This window comes from Panulirus ornatus, chromosome 63 (assembly GCF_036320965.1).
Source record: "Panulirus ornatus isolate Po-2019 chromosome 63, ASM3632096v1, whole genome shotgun sequence".
In the NCBI taxonomy this organism is placed as follows: domain Eukaryota; kingdom Metazoa; phylum Arthropoda; class Malacostraca; order Decapoda; family Palinuridae; genus Panulirus; species Panulirus ornatus.
In genome coordinates, this window is record NC_092286.1 from 24,916,184 (window position 1) to 24,936,976 (window position 20,793).

Genomic DNA, 20,793 nt, shown 5'->3' on the forward strand with positions numbered 1-20,793 from the left:
CGTGTATGTATATACATGTGTATGTGGGTGGGTTGGGCCATTCTTTCGTCTGTTTCCTTGCGCTACCTCGCTGACGCGGGAGACAGCGTCAAAGTATAATACATAAATACCCACGACCACATAGAGAAACACTGGAACACAAGAACACAAGAAGGCCTCAAAGAGTTGCCACTGTCGAGCGAGGTGGGATTAACTTTGGACAGAAACGGAGGCTCCGCTGCATGGTAGCCTCACCGCCCCTTCCTATGAAGACCAGGTCAAAGCCGGTCATGGACTCCCATGGCTTACCTGGTGTATCGCTGGGCCTGGAGTGGAAGCGAGAGTGTGGAATGTATATATGTATATACATTCTGACTAGCAAAACACCAGTGGAATACACTTCCCCCCTCCCGCCCCCTTTCCCCACTCTGCTAACGAAGCCACGTCGAACTGGTGTCTAGAATCAAACCGGAGCGCCAGTCAAACCCTCTGGTTCCCCCAACCAGCCAATTAAGGTGGAGGCTGGTTCGAATCCCGGCCAATGAGGCGGGGTTCGAATGCAGGGAGGTATGAATCACTGGCTGGGATAGGGATAGTCCCATGTGTTTATTCAGGGATAGTCCCATGTGTTTATTCAGGGGACATTGCTCTTAAGACGCCTCACACTCCATCTGCAAGTGGGTTACGTCCAATGAGGGAGCCAATCCTCATTAATGAGGTATGTTTCTTTCCATGTTTCATGAATGAGGTATGTTTCCATGTTTCATGAATGAGGTATGTTTCTTTCAATGTTTCATGAATGAGGTATGTTTCCATGTTTCATGAATGAGGTATGTTTCTTTCCATGTTTCATGAATGAGGTATGTTTCCATGTTTCATGAATGAGGTATGTTTCTTTCCATGTTTCATGAATGAGGTATGTTTCTTTCCATGTTTCATGAATGAGGTATGTTTCTTTCCATGTTTCATGAATGAGGTATGTTTCTTTCCATGTTTCATGAATGGGGTATGTTTCTTTCCATGTTTCATTGCTTCAGTCATGGGGCTCTGAACTGAAGCATGGGAGAGATTATGAAACTGGGAAATAGGGGAAGAGACAACAAGGGAAAGCAAGTGACGAATTCTGTAGGTAAGTGGAATTACTCCATCATCACCTTACCTCCCTAGACACACACACACACACACACACACACACACACACACACACACACACACCTGCTGACCTCCCTCATCACCTTAGCAGTGAGGCAAAGACCCCCTCTTTCAAATTAACAGGCCTCCAACCAGAAGACCTTGTTGGAAACGCTACTATAAACGTATGTCAATGGTCTCTCTCTCTCTCTCTCTCTCTCTCTCTCTCTCTCTCTCTCTCTCTCTCTCTCTCTCTCTCTTTGTAAATGGGATGAAATGAAATGAATATGAACACGAAACTTTATGAATGCCATGTGAACAAGACGTAAAGAAACACCGAAGTAGAACACTTTACACTTTAATGAACAGAAAAGTGGAGTAGAAGGGGGTCGATAAGTGGAGGCTATTAATGATAACTACTTCATTCTCATAACCAGTAAAGTACACAAGTATTTGAACGAGCAAATAAAGAATAGGTTCTGAGACGTGTTCAATGGTCGTTAGAGGTAATTGTGGTCGTGTTGTTAGCGTGCGATTCGATCCCTTATATAAGTGTGTTCGAATGCGAATGAGACAGTAACAAGGGAGAATCAGTGAAGGTTGCTGATTGGTCCTGACGAAGACGATAGACATCAATAGACATATTGATGCCAGATTGGCCATAGAAAGTAAGACAGTGATTAACAGATTGATGTAAAAGAAAATGATTTACGAATTGTGTAGTTGAGAATCGTTAAGGGAGTGCACGGAGGATGAGGATGTAAGGGGAATATGTAGGAATGGGCGGGGAATGGAGAGATGATAGTACGTATGGAGGAAGAGTGGAGGAAATGTGTGAAACATGATGTGATCACGGCACGAAAGTGCACTTGTGAACTTATTATGTTTCATATCCCTGTGGATAAGAAACGAATATATATATATATATATATATATATATATATATATATATATATATATATATATATATATATATATATATTGTTAATGGGATGGCGTTCACTAGGGCCTCATCTGTACGTGCCATCTCAATTAACATATAAACAAGTGCTGATAACTGCCATCCACATCGAATGGTAAAACTACATTTACTGGATGACGTAGATATATATATGTATTTATATAAATATAAAAATTACGAGGGAAATTCAGCCTGACTTGTCCAGCTGGAATTTTGATGTTTCGTTTCGTGTACAAACCATGAGTCGTTTTCCCTTTTTGGAGGCTGTGGCTGCTGGTGGGAGACAGATAGATAGATAGAGATAGATAGATAGATAGATAGAGAGAGAGAGAGAGAGAGAGAGAGAGAGAGAGAGAGAGAGAGAGGTGACTTTACCGTGTGTTGTGGATGGACGACCTCCTCCTCCTCCTCCTCCCTCCTCCTCCTCCACAGGCCACGTATGGGGGGCGCGCCCGCGCGCCGGCCCAGGTCCACCGTCTCTCGCGGCCAACCGTTTGACACCTTGACCTGACCTTGACCTCGCTGGCGGAGCAATGTAGCACTGTATTCCCCCCCCTCCCTCTCCAAGCCCCACAACCCCCCCTCACCTCTCCCAGGTCAAGTCTAATGACCTGTGCTTGGAATTCAGGTCATCCGGGTGTGTGTGTGTGTGTGTGTGTGTGTGTGTGTGTTGGCCTTGTGGGTAATTACCACACATCACCTGTCCAATGAATGCCTCATTAGCCTCATGAAAAGCTCTCACACTCACTCCCTCACAACAGCGGGGGTTCGTGTGGCCACTTGGGACGACACGACATGAGAGCGCGTCCCTTTTATTTCGTGTGTGTTGATCTCCAATTTACCACCAGCTGGGGCAGCTGGCTCAATTCGTGAGGGGGGGGGGGGCGGTCATCCTCATCATCTCCCTCCTCATCATCTTCCTCATCATCAGTTTAGCCTCATAACGTTCCATAAGGATTGCAATGGCACGTGAATGGACTTCCTCCGTAGCCGGATGCGACAAGACAACATGGTAGAATATATTTGCTTTCGTCCCCCCTCCTCTTTCATCTTCTGTCGCTTTGTGTGTCCCGCCACCCGTTTTCGTTACGTCAGAGGCTTGAAAGGAACCCCCTCCGTGGTTGCCCTGACTTTCCCCCAACTCTACTCTCTTCCAGCGTGGGTGCGACTGGGAGGTTCCTCTTGTCTTTGGTCTGCATCACACACCACTCCATTCTGGAACTAATGTGGTATATTCCTTTATACCTTCTGGTGCAGTCTGCGATATATATATATATATATATATATATATATATATATATATATATATATATATATATATATATATATATATATAAATATATATAATATATATATATATGTATATATATATATATATATATATATATATATATATATATATATATATATATATACATTGGAAAGGATCACAATTTTGCGCGTGATCAAGATATTCCTATGAGTCCACGGGGGAAAATGAAAGACGATAAGTTGCCAAGTGCACTTTCGTGTAGTCATCACATCATCATCAAGGGAGACGCTTATATTTCTCTCTTGTGTCTCCCCTAATGATGTGATTATGACACGTATGCAAATGACCTGTCCGACTCACTACTACCAGGTCACCTGGCCATTAGAGAATTATGATCCTGGTCAGGTCAGGTCAGGTCAGGTCAGGTCAGGTCAGGTCAGGTCAGGAATTAGGATATTATTTGAACACACAAGAGGATTAAATTGGAGTCGGTTTTTTTTTGGCACTTCCCCTTTCCTGTGTCTTCCTCGCTCCCATTCCCATAGCTGCCCCATTCCCATGGCTACCCCATTCCCATGGCTGCCCCACTTTCATGGCTGCCCCATTCCCATGGCTGCCCCACTTTCATGGCTGCCCCATTTCCATGGCTGCCCCATTCCCATGCCTGCCCCACTTTCATGGCTGCCCCATTCCCATGCCTGCCCCACTTTCATGGCTACCCCATTTCCATGCCTGCCCCACTTTCATGGCTACCCCATTTCCATGCCTGCCCCACTTTCATGGCTGCCCCATTCCCATGCCTGCCCCACTTTCATGGCTGCCCCATTCCCATGCCTGCCCCACTTTCATGGCTGCCCCATTCCCATGCCTGCCCCACTTTCATGGCTACCCCATTTCCATGCCTGCCCCACTTTCATGGCTGCCCCATTCCCATGCCTGCCCCACTTTCATGGCTGCCCCATTTCCATGCCTGCCCCACTTTCATGGCTGCCCCATTCCCATGCCTGCCCCACTTTCATGACAGCCCCATTCCCACATAGTTCCCATTTCTCCTCGGCTGCCGATACCTTGCTAAATGGGACGATGGTAGACAGACACAAGAGCAGAATCTAGCAAACATTGCCACGTCTCTCGCCATTACCCATCCCCGAGTGATGGGGGGGCCGCGCGCCGTTGGTCCCCCCCCCATCACTCGTCTATCCCCCATCAATACTTCAACCCATCCCCACGGGATGGGGTTGTGTCGTCTGTGTATTGTTACCAATCTGGTGTGTGTGTGTGTGTGTGGGGGGGGGGGGGGAGGTGGGGGGAGAGAAGGAGGTGCCTGTCCCCCCTCTTCCCCCATCACTCTCTCTCTCTCTCTCTCTCTCTCTCTCTCTCTCTCTCCCTCTGGATCATTAAAGTGGTATAACCAGGCAGTGTGACGCCTTACGCTGTCTCCGTGGATGGGGGGGGAGGGGGCCCACACATCTGACCTCTCTCCACTCGAACGTGTGATATGGGCCCATCACTATGACCCCATTGCGATGGGCCCATCACTATGACCCCATTGTGATGCGCCCATCACTATGACCCCCATTGTGATGGGCCCATCACTATGACCCCATTATGATGGGCCTATCACTATGACCCCATTGTAATAGCCCATCACTATGACCCCATTGTGATAGACCCATCACTATGACCCCCATTGTGATGGGCCCATCACTATGACCCCATTGTGATGGGGCCATCACTATGACCCCGTTGTGATGGGCCCATCACTATGACCCCATTGTGATGGGCCATCAGTATGACCCCCATTGTGATGGGCCCATCACTATAACCCCATTTTGATGACCCATCACTATGACCCCATTGTGATGGGCCATCATTATAACCCCATTGTGATGGGCCCATCACTATGACCCCATTGTGATGGGGCCATCACTATGACCCCATTGTGATGGGCCCATCACTATGACCCCATTGTGATGGGCCATCACTATGACCCCCATTGTGATGGGCCCATCACTATGACCCCATTTTTTCCTTTCCCTCGACCTAAACCACTCCTCTAACCCCTATATCATCCAACATATAGCGAGATATAGGAATATTATAAGACATATCCACATTTCTTGGCTCTTGCTTCTTAACATACGAGGTGGGAGGGTCGTAACGAGACGAAATGGTGGTTCGTCGTAACTTTACGACATGGCTTGCTCGTCAGAGAAGACAGCCATCTGTCTCGTATGATCAGCCATCTGTCTCGTATGATCAGCCATCTATCTCGTATGATCAGCCATCTGTCTCGTATGATCAGCCATCTGTCTCGTATGATCAACCATCTATCTCGTATGATCAGCCATCTGTCTCGTATGATCAGCCATCTGTCTCGTATGATCAGCCATTTGTCTCGTATGATCAGCCATCTGTCTCGTATGATCAGCCATCTGTCTCGTATGATCAGCCATCTGTCTCGTATGATCAGCCATTTGTCTCGTATGATCAGCCATCTGTCTCGTATGATCAGCCATCTATCTCGTATGATCAGCCATCTGTCTCGTATGATCAGCCATCTATCTCGTATGATCAGCCATCTATCTCGTATGATCAGCCATCTGTCTCGTATGATCAGCCATCTGTCTCGTATGATCAGCCATCTATCTCGTATGATCAGCCATCTATCTCGTATGATCAACCATCTGTCTCGTATGATCAGCCATCTGTCTCGTATGATCAGCCATCTATCTCGTATGATCAACCATCTGTCTCGTATGATCAGCCATCTGTCTCGTATGCTCAGCCATCTGTCTCGTATGATCAGCCATCTGTCTCGTATGATCAGCCATCTATCTCGTATGATCAGCCATCTGTCTCGTATGATCAGCCATCTATCTCGTATGATCAGCCATCTGTCTCGTATGATCAGCCATCTATCTCGTATGATCAGCCATCTGTCTCGTATGATCAGCCATCTATCTCGTATGATCAGCCATCTGTCTCGTATGATCAGCCATCTATCTCGTATGATCAGCCATCTGTCTCGTATGATCAGCCATCTATCTCGTATGATCAGCCATCTGTCTCGTATGATCAGCCATCTGTCTCGTATGATCAGCCATCTATCTCGTATGATCAGCCATCTGTCTCGTATGATCAGCCATCTATCTCGTATGATCAGCCATCTGTCTCGTATGATCAGCCATCTGTCTCGTATGAGCAGCCATCTGTCTCGTATGATCAGCCATCTGTCTCGTATGATCAGCCATCTGTCTCGTATGATCAGCCATCTGTCTCGTATGATCAACCATCTGTCTCGTATGATCAGCCATCTGTCTCGTATGATCAACCATCTGTCTCGTATGATCAGCCATCTGTCTCGTATGATCAGCCATCTATCTCGTATGATCAGCCATCTGTCTCGTATGATCAGCCATCTGTCTCGTATGATCAGCCATCTGTCTCGTATGATCACCCATCTGTCTCGTATGATCAGCCATCTGTCTCGTATGCTCAGCCATCTGTCTCGTATGATCAGCCATCTATCTCGTATGATCAGCCATCTGTCTCGTATGATCAGCCATCTATCTCGTATGATCAGCCATCTATCTCGTATGATCAGCCATCTGTCTCGTATGATCAGCCATCTGTCTCGTATGATCAGCCATCTGTCTCGTATGATCAGCCATCTGTCTCGTATGGGCGAGTGCTGATCAGCCATCTGTCTCGTATGCTCAGCCATCTGTCTCGTATGATCAGCCATCTATCTCGTATGATCAGCCATCTGTCTCGTATGATCAGCCATCTATCTCGTATGATCAGCCATCTATCTCGTATGATCAGCCATCTGTCTCGTATGATCAGCCATCTGTCTCGTATGATCAGCCATCTGTCTCGTATGATCAGCCACAGATTTGTAATCTCAAATTGGCTTACGAAAACCACACTGACACACAGACACACACACACACACACACACACAAACACACGTAGAGGGAGGGAGGGAGGGGGTGAGGCTTCTCTCCCAAAATGTTGCAATAATGGAGGCGAGTGCTGGGCTAATGCTGATGAATTATGGAAAATGTGCCTTCAGGTAATGGTGGGGGGGGAGGGGGGGTCGATGGTGGTCGTGAATCAAAGACGAGCGGGGGTTGAAATGCTGGTCGAATCTGGTCGTATTAATTCGTCCAGGAGGCTGGACACCGGGACGAAAAGGAGGAACAGGGGGGGGGGGACGAATAGAAGGAACAGAGGGGGGGACGAATAGAAGAAACAGGAGGGACGAATAGAAGGAACAGGGGGGACGAATAGAAGGAACAGAGGGGGGGACGAATAGATGAAACAGGAGGGACGAATAGAAGGAACAGGGGGAACGAATAGAAGGAACAGGGGGGACGAATAGAAGGAACAGGGGGGACGAATAGAAGGAACAGGGGGGACGAATAGAAGGAACAGGGGGGACGAATAGAAGGAACAGAGTAGGGGACGAATAGAAGGAACAGAGGGGGGGACGAATAGAAGGAACAGGGGGGACGAATAGAAGGAACAGGGGGGACGAATAGAAGGAACAGGGGGGGACGAATAGAAGGAACAGGAGGGACGAATAGAAGGAACAGGGGGGGACGAATAGAAGGAACAGGGGGACGAATAGAAGGAACAGGGGGGGACGAATAGAAGGAACAGAGGGGGACGAATAGAGGGAACAGGGGGGGACGAATAGAAGGCACAGGGGGGGACGAATAGAAGGAACAGGGGGGGACGAATAGAAGGAACAGGAGGTACGAATAGAAGGAACAGGGGGGGGACGAATAGAAGGAACAGGGGGGGACGAATAGAAGGAACAGGGGGGGACGAATAGAAGGAACAGGGGGGACGAATAGAAGGAACAGGGGGGGACGAATAGAAGGAACAGGAGGGACGAATAGAAGGAACAGGAGGGACGAATAGAAGGAACAGGGGGACGAATAGAAGGAACAGGAGGGACGAATAGAAGGAACAGGGGACGAATAGAAGGAACAGGAGGGACGAATAGAAGGAACAGGAGGGACGAATAGAAGGAACAGGGGGGACGAATAGAAGGAACAGGGGGGGACGAATAGAAGGAACAGGGGGGGGACGAATAGAAGGAACAGGGGGGGACGAATAGAAGGAACAGGGGGGACGAATAGAAGGAACAGGGGGGGACGAATAGAAGGAACATAATACTGTGTTGGTCTCTGTATGCCTGTGTCGCAAGTTCCCCCACCTCCCGCCCAGATGGCGTTAGTGGCAGTTTTCGTCGTCCGTACATGAACACAGTGGGAGGAGGAGGAGAGACACACTGGGGGTGAGTTACACATCTTAAATACAATCCTCTTTGCTTCATGTCTGTGTTGATACACCCAGAACACTTGTAAGTGGAGAGGGGGTGTGTACACTCCAGTGTGTCTGTGTACGTACACTAGTGGTGGAATCTGAGGGTGTGTGTGTGTGTGTGTTTTTTACGCAGTGTTGTGTGGTGGACACTGATGAACACCACTCCAGTGGAGAACATAGGAAGTACACACACACACACACACATACACTGGGGTGAACACACATGTTCTTAATGTTCTGTGCGTGACGCGTGTTCTTCAACCCACAGGCAGGGGGCGTGGAGGGCCATAGAAGATAGCTTTATCTATCAAGATAAGGAAACATTGATCCCGGTCGATTGGACTTGAGGAGGTAAGGTAAGTAAACATGATGGACACTGAACCCTGGGTTGAGTGAGCGAAGCCTCGAGACCCAGTGAACGAAGCAGTTTCATTTCGTAGTCTTTACTGATCTATAGTTCCATTTTGATGAACTTTATAGATCGTATAGCTACCAGTGATGTTTTCTATAGATTGTGTATAGATCTATGTATTTGTATTATGTATTTACTTAAGAAAACTGAACCCTGGGTTGAGTGAGCGAAGCCTCGAAACCCAGTGAACGAAGCAGTTTCATTTCGTAGTCTTTACTGATCTATAGTTCCATTTTGATGAACTTTATAGATCGTATAGCCGACCAGTGATGTTTTCTATAGATTGTGTATAGATCTATGTATTTGTATTATGTATTTACTAAAGAAATACGTCTATGATGTGATGATGGCGTGTGAAGCGGTGGAGTTTGTGTTTTCGACACCCCCGAAACGGTGAACGAAGCGAGTTCGCCAGGTTCGATACCCTGCTGGCGTTCAACGAGTCTTCAAACGAACGTCGGGGTCAGACATGGTTGTTACCGTGTTGTTCTGGGAGGTTGTGGGTGTTGTGATGTTTGGAAAAAAAGGTTGTAGAAGTCCAATTTGAGTTGATAACTCAGTTATACACCACTTTGAAAACATCCCTCATTGTTAGAATGACCGCTTGTTCACGAATGCATCGTTACAGGTCACACGGGTGATTAGGGAGGTGATTACAGGGGCCGATTTGAGGGTGAGTGTGACCTGCAACCTCATACACCATGAGTGTGAGGGTCCAGGTCATGAGGAAGGTATTCCTATTCATACGAAATAGAAAACTGAGAAAGATCATGAATTAGATGGGTTAGGTCGTTGGAAGAGGGGGATGGGGAGTAATAGATGCATTGTTAAGGTTAAGGTGATAATACATACAACAAAGATCAAATCTATTATTGGTTATCACATGGTATGACTGAGAGAAAGAAAACGGTATAAAAAAAAAAATTTAGGGGGTACAGGAAAAAAATGAGGACTGTTGATTGACGGTGTCGTATTGGAGCCGTTTTCACACAGCGTGTTGGTCACTGCTTGTTATCCCGTTTGGCGGAGGTACAGGTAAACATCTCCCCATCATACCCCAAGCATTTACTGTTAAAACACCCCCAGAAAAACGGTGCTAGCATTTACTGTTAAAAAAAAAACAGAAAAAAACAGTGCTAAATTGAGGGTAATTTCAAAATGGATTGTTCCAGGGGAAATAATAACTGCTGTTTATTGAAAAGGTCGTGTGGTTGGTTGCAACTAGGACAGGAGGAGTTAAAGCGTTCTAAAGCTTAGCTTTGGTGTAGGGGAAGGGGTCAGGTGGAAGGTTTTAGGCAAGATATAAGGTAAAGAGTAAGCTGGGGTTGGCTAGGCACGTCTTTAAGCTGATGCGAACAACTTTGTACTAAGCTGAGGCCAAACACGTCTTCAAGCTGATAAATTCAACTTTGTACTAAGCTAAGGTTAGCCAGGCACGTCTTTAAGCTGATACATACAACTTTGCACTAAGCTGGGGTTGGCCAAGCATGTCTTTAAGCTGATACCAATAACTTTGCACTAAGCTGGGGTTGTGAAGGTATGTTCTAAACGTGTTCGCCTCCTTAACGAAGAAGAAAGTGGTAAATGAGTGATCGTTTGCGTAACAAGTCTAAATCAGACATGGCCTGGTTCGAGTCCCACGTCTTTGGAATGGAATGGTTGGTTCCCGGGGGATTCGAACCATCGTAAGCTCTTTTACGACATGGGACGACGCCCCCCCCCCCACCCTCCCTCATTTTGACCCGACGTTGCGTAGGTCAATATTTGACACCTGTCATTAATGATTATTGACCCTCCCTTCACGCGTGACGGGCAGCGCGGGGGGGGGGGGGGGGAGAGGTCAAGGGTCAATAGACAGGTCTCGCCCTGGTTCACCTACCTGACCGAGATGACGTCAGCAGTAGTTATGATAATTAGTTTCTGTCTAGACGGGGTCGTTAACTGCTAGTTTGGGGGGGGTGTCGTTAACTGCTAGTTTGGGGGGGGTGTCGTTAACTGCTAGTTGGGGGGGGTGTTGTTAACTGCTAGTTGGGGGGGGTGTTGTTAACTGCTATGGGGGGGGGGTTCACCAAAATGTCAAGTGATAATGAGTGAAATTAATTATTTATATTTATTCATTTATTTATTATTCTTTAGTCGCTGTCTCCCGCGTTAGCGAGGTAGCGCAAGGAAACAGACGAAAGAATGGCCCAACCCACCCCCATACACATGTATATACATACACGTCCACACACGCACATATACATACCTATACATCTCAACGTATACATATATATACACACACAAACATGTACATATTCATACTTGCTGCCTTCATCCGTTTTCGTCGCCACCTTGCCACACATTATTATTATTATTATCATTATTATTATTATTATTATTATTGTTATTATTATTATTACTATTATTATTGTTATTATTATTATTATTATCATTATTATTATTATTATTATCATTATTATTATTATTTTTTTTTTTTCCGCTGTCTCCCGCGTTTGCGAGGTAGCGCAAGGAAACAGACGAAAGAAATGGCTCATCCCACCCCCATACACATGTATATACATACGTCCACACACGCAAATATACATACCTACACAGCTTTCCATGGTTTACCCAAGACACTTCACATGCCCTGATTCAATCCACTGACAGCACGTCAACCCCGGTATACCACATCGATCCAATTCACTCTATTCCTTGCCCTCCTTTCACCCTCCTGCATGTTCAGGCCCCGATCACACAAAATCTTTTTCACTCCATCTTTCCACCTCCAATTTGGTCTCCCACTTCTCCTCGTTCCCTCCACCTCCGACACATATATCCTCTTGGTCAATCTTTCCTCACTCATTCTCTCCATGTGACCAAACCATTTCAAAACACCCTCTTCTGCTCTCTCAACCACGCTCTTTTTATTTCCACACATCTCTCTTACCCTTACGTTACTTACTCGATCAAACCACCTCACACCACACATTGTCCTCAAACATCTCATTTCCAGCACATCCATCCTCCTGCGCACAACTCTATCCATAGTCCACGCCTCGCAACCATACAACATTGTTGGAACCACTATTCCTTCAAACATACCCATTTTTGCTTTCCGAGATAATGTTTTCGACTTCCACACATTCTTCAAGGCTCCCAGAATTTTCGCCCCCTCCCCCACCCTATGATCCACTTCCGCTTCCATGGTTCCATCCGCTACCAGATCCACTCCCAGATATCTAAAACACTTCACTTCCTCCAGTTTTTCTCCATTCAAACTCACCTCCCAATTGAATTGACCCTCAACCCTACTGTACCTAATAACCTTGCTCTTATTCACATTTACTCTTAACTTTCTTCTTTCACACACTTTACCAAACTCAGTCACCAGCTTCTGCAGTTTCTCACATGAATCAGCCACCAGCGCTGTATCATCAGCGAACAACAACTGACTCACTTCCCAAGCTCTCTCATCCCCAACAGACTTCATACTTGCCCCTCTTTCCAAAACTCTTGCATTCACCTCCCTAACAACCCCATCCATAAACAAATTAAACAACCATGGAGACATCACACACCCCTGCCGCAAACCTACATTCACTGAGAACCAATCACTTTCCTCTCTTCCTACACGTACACATGCCTTACATCCTCGATAAAAACTTTTCACTGCTTCTAACAACTTTCCTCCCACACCATATATTCTTAATACCTTCCACAGAGCATCTCTATCAACTCTATCATATGCCTTCTCCAGATCCATAAATGCTACATACAAATCCATTTGCTTTTCTAAGTATTTCTCACATACATTCTTCAAAGCAAACACCTGATCCACACATCCTCTACCACTTCTGAAACCACACTGCTCTTCCCCAATCTGATGCTCTGTACATGCCTTCACCCTCTCAATCAATACCCTCCCATATAATTTGCCAGGAATACTCAACAAACTTATACCTCTGTAATTTGAGCACTCACTCTTATCCCCTTTGCCTTTGTACAATGGCACTATGCACGCATTCCGCCAAACCTCAGGCACCTCACCATGAGTCATACATACATTAAATAACCTTACCAACCAGTCAACAATACAGTCACCCCCTTTTTTAATAAATTCCACTGCAATACCATCCAAACCTGCTGCCTTGCCGGCTTTCATCTTCCGCAAAGCTTTTACTACCTCTTCTCTGTTTACCAACTCATTTTCCCTAACCCTCTCACTTTGCACACCACCTCGACCAAAACACCCTATATCTGCCACTCTATCATCAAACACATTCAACAAACCTTCAAAATACTCACTCCATCTCCTTCTCACATCACCACTACTTGTTATCACCTCCCCATTTGCGCCCTTCACTGAAGTTCCCATTTGCTCCCTTGTCTTACGCACTTTATTTACCTCCTTCTAGAACATCTTTTTATTCTCCCTAAAATTTAATGATACTCTCTCACCCCAACTCTCATTTGCCCTTTTTTTCACCTCTTGAACCTTTCTCTTGACCTCCTGTCTCTTTCTTTTATACGTCTCCCACTCAATTTCATTTTTTCCCTGCAAAAAGCGTCCAAATGCCTCTCTCTTCTCTTTCACTAATACTCTTACTTCTTCATCCCACCACTCACTACCCTTTCTAATCAACCCACCTCCCACTCTTCTCATGCCACAAGCATCTTTTGCGCAATCCATCACTGATTCCCTAAATACATCCCATTCCTCCCCCACTCCCCTTACTTCCATTGTTCTCACCTTTTTCCATTCTGTACTCAGTCTCTCCTGGTACTTCCTCACACAAGTCTCCTTCCCAAGCTCACTTACTCTCACCACCCTCTTCACCCCAACATTCACTCTTCTTTACTGAAAACCCATACAAATCTTCACCTTAGCCTCCACAAGATAATGATCAGACATCCCTCCAGTTGCACCTCTCAGCACATTAACATCTAAAAGTCTCTCTTTCGCGCGCCTGTCAATTAACACGTAATCCAATAACGCTCTCTGGCCATCTCTCCTACTTACATACGTATACTTATGTATATCTCGCTTTTTAAACCAGGTATTCCCAATCACCAGTCCTTTTTCAGCACGTAAATCTACAAGCTCTTCACCATTTCCATTTACAACACTGAATACCCCATGTATACCAATTTTTCCCTCAACTGCCACATTACTAACCTTTGCATTCAAATCACCCATCACTATAACCCGGTCTCGTGCATCAAAACCACTAACACACTCATTCAGCTGCTCCCAAAACACTTGCCTCTCATGATCTTTCTTCTCATGCCCAGATGCATATGCACCAATAATCACCCATCTCTCTCCATCAACTTTCAGTTTTACCCATATTAATCGAGAATTTACTTTCTTACATTCTATCACATACTCCCACAACTCCTGTTTCAGGAGTACTGCTACTCCTTCCCTTGCTCTTGTCCTCTCACTAACCCCTGACTTTACTCCCAAGACATTCCCAAACCACTCTTCCCTTTACCCTTGAGCTTCGTTTCACTCATGTTTACCAAATGGCGTCGTAGCTTCGTCTCTTCGATGTATATCAACTGACTGTTATATTTCTCTCTTGTGTCTTCCCTGATGATGATGTGATTATGACACGAAAGTGCACTTGGGAACTTTTCGTGTCTCATTTTCCCCGTGGACTCATAGGAATATATATATATATATATATATATATATATATATATATATATATATATATATATATATATATATATATATATATATCGCTCTTCGAACTCGCTCTTTGACCAAGAAGTGTATCTTGGTGTAGCCTCAACCCTAAGAGAGAGAGAGAGAGAGAGAGAGAGAGAGAGAGAGAGAGAGAGAGAGAGAGAGAGAGACCGGGGACAGCTAGGGACCACCAGCTAGGGACGCTATGAATGGTCCAGTCGCTGGGGGGGGAAAGAAAATGGGGGAGGGGGTGGGGTCCCCTCCCCTCCATTCCTCCCCATTCCTCCCCATTCCTCCCCATTCCAGCTGATGAGACGGGCCGTCTGGTGAATAAGGCCGACGCTACGAGGGAAAGCCATATGGATTTTCGGCTTAACGAGCGAGCGAGAGAGAGAGAGAGAGAGAGAGAGAGAGAGAGAGAGAGAGAGAGAGAGAGAGAGAGGGCGAGAGAGAGGAGAGAGAGAGAGAGAGAGAGAGAGAGAGAGAGAGAGAGAGAGAGAGAGAGAGAGAGAGAGAGAGAGGAGAGAGAGAGAGAGAGAGAGAGAGAGAGAGAGAGAGAGGAGAGAGAGAGAGAGAGAGAGAGAGAGAGAGATCTTACGTACGGAGTGAACTATCTGTTTGCCAAACGAGACGAGGCAATTAGAACACACAGCAATTAATACCTTTTATGTTTTTGTTTTTGATGTTATTTAGAGACACTTGCTCAGAGCAATAAGTAGCTCCTTACCTTCATATGTTTGCCTCACGTAGCTCCTTACCTTCATATGTTTGCCTCACGTAGCTCCTTACCTTCATATCTTGCCTCACGTAGCTCCTTACCTTCATATCTCGCCTCACGTAGCTCCTTACCTTCATATCTTGCCTCACGTAGCTCCTTACCTTCATATCTTGCCTCACGTAGCTCCTTACCTTCATATCTTGCCTCACGTAGCTCCTTACCTTCATATCTTGCCTCACGTAGCTCCTTACCTTCATATCTTGCCTCACGTAGCTCCTTACCTTCATATCTCGCCTCACGTAGCTCCTTACCTTCATATCTTGCCTCACGTAGCTCCTTACCTTCATATCTTGCCTCACGTAGCTCCTTACCTTCATATCTTGCCTCACGTAGCTCCTTACCTTCATATCTAGCCTCACGTAGCTCCTTACCTTCATATCTTGCCTCACGTAGCTCCTTACCTTCATATCTTGCCTCACGTAGCTCCTTACCTTCGTATCTTGCCTCACGTAGCTCCTTACCTTCATATCTTGCCTCACGTAGCTCCTTACCTTCATATCTTGCCTCACGTAGCTCCTTACCTTCATATCTTGCCTCACGTAGCTCTCAGCGCTGGGAGGGGCTAGGAGGAGGGAGGGTTTACGCCCTCTTACCTCTGTGCTTGTGTCCTAGCTCAGAGAACTCCTGGGAGAGGTTCTCAGGGCTGGTGTTCTTGGTGCTGAGAGAGGAGCAGCCGTTGCTGAGACCCGGCAGCTGGCGCAGCGACGTGACCTGTGGGCACAGATGGTGTGTGGGGGAAGGGTCAGCACCACCTGCGTGCGTGGTCACTATACGATGAATACATGACTATGGTTGTTACGATAGATAGAGAGATAGGTAGATAGATAAGTAGATAGATAGATAGATAGATAGGTAGATTGGTAGATAGATAGATAGATGGGTAGATAGATAGACAAATGGGTGGATAGATAGATAGATAGGTAGGTACATTGATAGATAGATAAACTGATAGATAGATTGATTGATTGATTGATAGATGGATAGATAGATAGATAGATAGATAGATAGATAGATAGATAGATAGGTACATTGATAGATAGATAGACAGACAGATTAATTGATTGATTGATTGATTGATTGATTGATTGATTGATGGATAGATAGATAGAGATAGATAGATAGGTAGATAGACATTTAGAGAGATAGGTAGATAGATAGATAGACAGATAGGTAGATTGATAGATAGATAGATAGATTGATAGGTAAATAAATAGATAGGTAGATAGATAGATAGGTGGATTGATAGGTAAATAGATAGATAGATAGATAGATAGATACATGCATACATACATACATACATACATACATACTTACATACATAAGTAAACTGATAGATAGGTAGATAGATAGATAGATAGATAGGTAGATTGATAGACAGATATATAGATAGATTGTACCGCCTCGTCCAAAGTTTCCTTACCCCAGACAAGTCCATCATTACCCTGCCACTGTCCGCAGCGCAGCTTTGGAAGCTGCCAATGCCTCACGTAAACACCTTTGGTATTGTATAATTCGAGAATACATTCACGACCAAAGATGTATGATTGTATTTAATACACGAAGGGAAGGGACCCCTGGGCAGCGACCAGGCCTCCGAGCGAACCTGGCGTAGCTGATGGAAGACGACCGACCATTCTTGCTGGCGAACATCTCAGACGTGTGTGTGTGTGTGTGTGTCCTCGAATTGGGTATTCGTAGAAAAGTCCCTAGAGAGACAGAGAACCTCGTCCTGATTTTCTAGTGGCCTCAGAACTGGCGAAGACATGACAAGGTACCACATGGCTAAATGAAGAAAGCAGATTTCACTATACCAAGAGGAATGAGAGAGGGGTAAACCCTCGCTATCTATCTATCTGTCTATCTATCTATCTATCTATCTATCTATCTATCTAATTCTGACGGTTAATTTGCCACTGTCTATCACAGAGCCTCCTCCTAATTTTCTAGTGGTCTCGGAACTGGCGAAGACATGACAAGGTACCACATGGTTAACTGAAGAAAGCAGATTGGACTCTGGAGTTCACTATACCAAGAGAAATGAGAGAGGAGTAAACCCTCGCTATCTATCTATCTATCCATCTATCTATCTATCTATCTGTCTGTCTGTCTAATCCTGATGGTTGATTTGCCTCTGTCTATCGCACACATGTGTCGCCCTTCGTGGTGGCGAAGGTTGAGAGCGATCAAGTGGTTTATCGCAAAGTTACGTCCTCGAGCGACGTAGCTAAATCACCGTGGAGGCTACGCCCCTCTGGTACTGCGATACTCGAGGGTCAAGACGCCCAAGGGCTTCTCAGAGGCCAGGTTGTTGCCCCGGGCACCAAGGGCGTCCTCTGTACGTGGAGTTGTGGCACCGAGCACCAAGGGCGTCCTCTGTACGTGGAGTTGTGGCACCGGGCACCAAGGGCGTCCTCTGTACGTGGAGTTGTGGCACCGAGCACCAAGGGCGTCCTCTGTACGTGGAGTTGTGGCACCGGGCACCAAGGGCGTCCTCTGTACGTGGAGTTGTGGCACCGGGCACCAAGGGCGTCCTCTGTACGTGGAGTTGTGGCACCGAGCACCAAGGGCGTCCTCTGTACGTGGAGTTGTGGCACCGGGCACCAAGGGCGTCCTCTGTACGTGGAGTTGTGGCACCGGGCACCAAGGGCGTCCTCTGTACGTGGAGTTGTGGCACCGGGCACCAAGGGCGTCCTCTGTACGTGGAGTTGTGGCACCGAGCACCAAGGGCGTCCTCTGTACGTGGAGTTGTGGCACCGGGCACCAAGGGCGTCCTCTGTACGTGGAGTTGTGGCACCGAGCACCAAGGGCGTCCTCTGTACGTGGAGTTGTGGCACCGGGCACCAAGGGCGTCCTCTGTACGTGGAGTTGTGGCACCGAGCACCAAGGGCGTCCTCTGTACGTGGAGTTGTGGCCCCGAGCACCAAGGGCGTCCTCTGTACGTGGAGTTGTGGCACCGAGCACCAAGGGCGTCCTCTGTACGTGGAGTTGTGGCACCGGGCACCAAGGGCGTCCTCTGTACGTGGAGTTGTGGCACCGAGCACCAAGGGCGTCCTCTGTACGTGGAGTTGTGGCACCGAGCACCAAGGGCGTCCTCTGTACGTGGAGTTGTGGTACCGAGCACCAAGGGCGTCCTCTGTACGTGGAGTTGTGGCACCGAGCACCAAGGGCGTCCTCTGTACGTGGAGTTGTGGCCCCGAGCACCAAGGGCGTCCTCTGTACGTGGAGTTGTGGCCCCGAGCACCAAGGGCGTCCTCTGTACGTGGAGTTGACCATCTACCTGAAGGAGGAACCACGACCCGCTGGCTTTCCATAGTTCGATTTACAGATGCCGGGATCGTGAATTAGTTCTCTGTCGTGACCACGATTGTTACGATGGCTTGTGTGTTGTGAGTTGCTCTGGCTGCTGTTAAGGGTTAGGGGGGGTCGGGGGGATAACGAGTAGTTGGTTCCAATCACCTCGTTAGCCAGGACATGGCCATTGTTAAGTGTGAGCGATGGTAGGACACTGCCAGCTTTGCCCCTGGACCATGGTAACAATCGTTAGAGACAAGCGACTCTAACGACATGGTGACCTCATCTTACCTTTCTCTTGACCTCCAAAGACATGTCTCCCCCTCCCTTTGCCCTTGGGCACATGGTTGCGCATGCCAACGCCAGAACGCCTCCTTAGGGCCTCCATTGCCATCGTCAGCAGTACAACATGAGACTCCTGGCCTCCACCAAGGCTTTCCTTCCCCATGGCCTCCTCCAGCAGGAGGTGCGTGTGACACCGCCCATCTCCTGCTGCAGTTCGTAAAAGACTTCAGCGACGCCTCTTCCCCCCCCCCCCCCACAACAACCGGTTCCCCCGTCAGCAGCGCCGTCAGTAGACTTACGATACTTCAGTATCCCTCTTCTCTTCGACTGCAGAATCTTATAGACCTGAACATGCCACCTCTCCGTCAGCCGCTCCACGAGATCCCAGCCAAAGATTACCAACGGGGCTACTGCTTCACCTTCTGCATGTGCACCAGCAGTCCGGGATTCCATTTCAACGCTGCCTCCAATTTCTCCCCTCCTTACCTCAGCCTTGCCTTCTTACCCTAATCCTAGACCTTCAACGGGTCACTACGTCTCAGCAAATTACTCAGCAAAACAGTTAGTGTTGCAGTGAGCCGTGTTCCCACACCTACGTCTCCTCCCCCCTTACACACGTCTCCACCAGCCACAAAGGAAGACACCCGATCCAATTTTCGAACACCCCACACACACCTCCCCCTGACCTTCCCTTCTAGCCAGCCTTTCCAATTCCAATCATTTCTCTCATGTCTCACGTTCGTGTGTGTGTGTGATGATGTCCATTTCCTCGCCAAGCTTGTACGAGCTTCACAATTTTCGAATGTTGACTCATGGTTGCAATTTGGTGTTGTGAGACGAGGAGGAGGAGGAGGGAGGGCTTGCTGGTTGTTGTGGTGGTTGAGGTTGCGAATGGCATGGTAGTTGTAACGTAGGAACGACTCATTAACATTGGGGTTGTGTGAATGTATGTATGGTGTGTGTGTGTGTGTGTGTGTGTGTAGTACCTTGACCCACCGTAACGAGCAGTTGGGTAATTAGAAACAAAGGATTTTGCTCCATTTTTTAATTTTTTTTCTCTATGTAATCTCCCTTCTCCCGTTTTCTATCGAATCGATGGCCTTGGCTCTTGGTCGCGTGTGTGAGTGTGTGTGTGTGTGTGTGTGTGTGTAGTACCTTAGGCCACCGTAACGAGCAGTTGGGTAATTAGAAAAAAAAAGTATTTTGCTCCATTTTTTAAATTTTTTTTCTCTTTGTAGTCTCCTGTAGTCTCCCTTCTCCCGTTTTCTATCGAACCGATAGCGTTGGCTCTTGGTCCCGTGTGTGTGTGTGTGTGTGTGTGTGTGTGTGTTTGTGTGTGTGTGTGTGTGTGTGTGTGTGTGTGTGTAGTACCTTGGACCACTGTAACGAGCAGTTGGATAATTAGAAAAAAAAAGGATTTTGCTCCATCTTTTAATTTTTTTTTCTCTATGTAGTCTCCCTTCTCCCGTTTTCTATCGAACCGATAGCGTTGGCTCTTGGTCCCGTGTGTGTGTGTGTGTGTGTGTGTAGTACCTTGGACCACTGTAACGAGCAGTTGGGTAATTAGAAACAAAGGATTTTGCTCCATTTATTTATTTTGTTTTCTCTATGTAGTCTCCCTTCTCCCGTTTTCTATCGAATCGACAGCCTTGGCTATTGGTCCCGGGAAGGGAGATTACACAGAGAG

At 46.9% G+C, this 20,793-nt stretch overlaps 1 protein-coding gene across 2 annotated transcripts in view; it reads right to left on the minus strand.

Moving 5' to 3' along the window:
- Positions 1 to 20,793, minus strand: part of LOC139745890 (dipeptidase 1-like) — a 126,908-nt gene that overhangs the window by 49,267 nt on the left and 56,848 nt on the right. For both annotated transcript variants that reach the window (XM_071656538.1, XM_071656537.1), the window contains exon 4: positions 16,124 to 16,241. In XM_071656538.1, the coding sequence (XP_071512639.1) occupies positions 16,124 to 16,241 (118 nt within the window). The remainder of the gene's footprint in view (positions 1 to 16,123; positions 16,242 to 20,793) is intronic.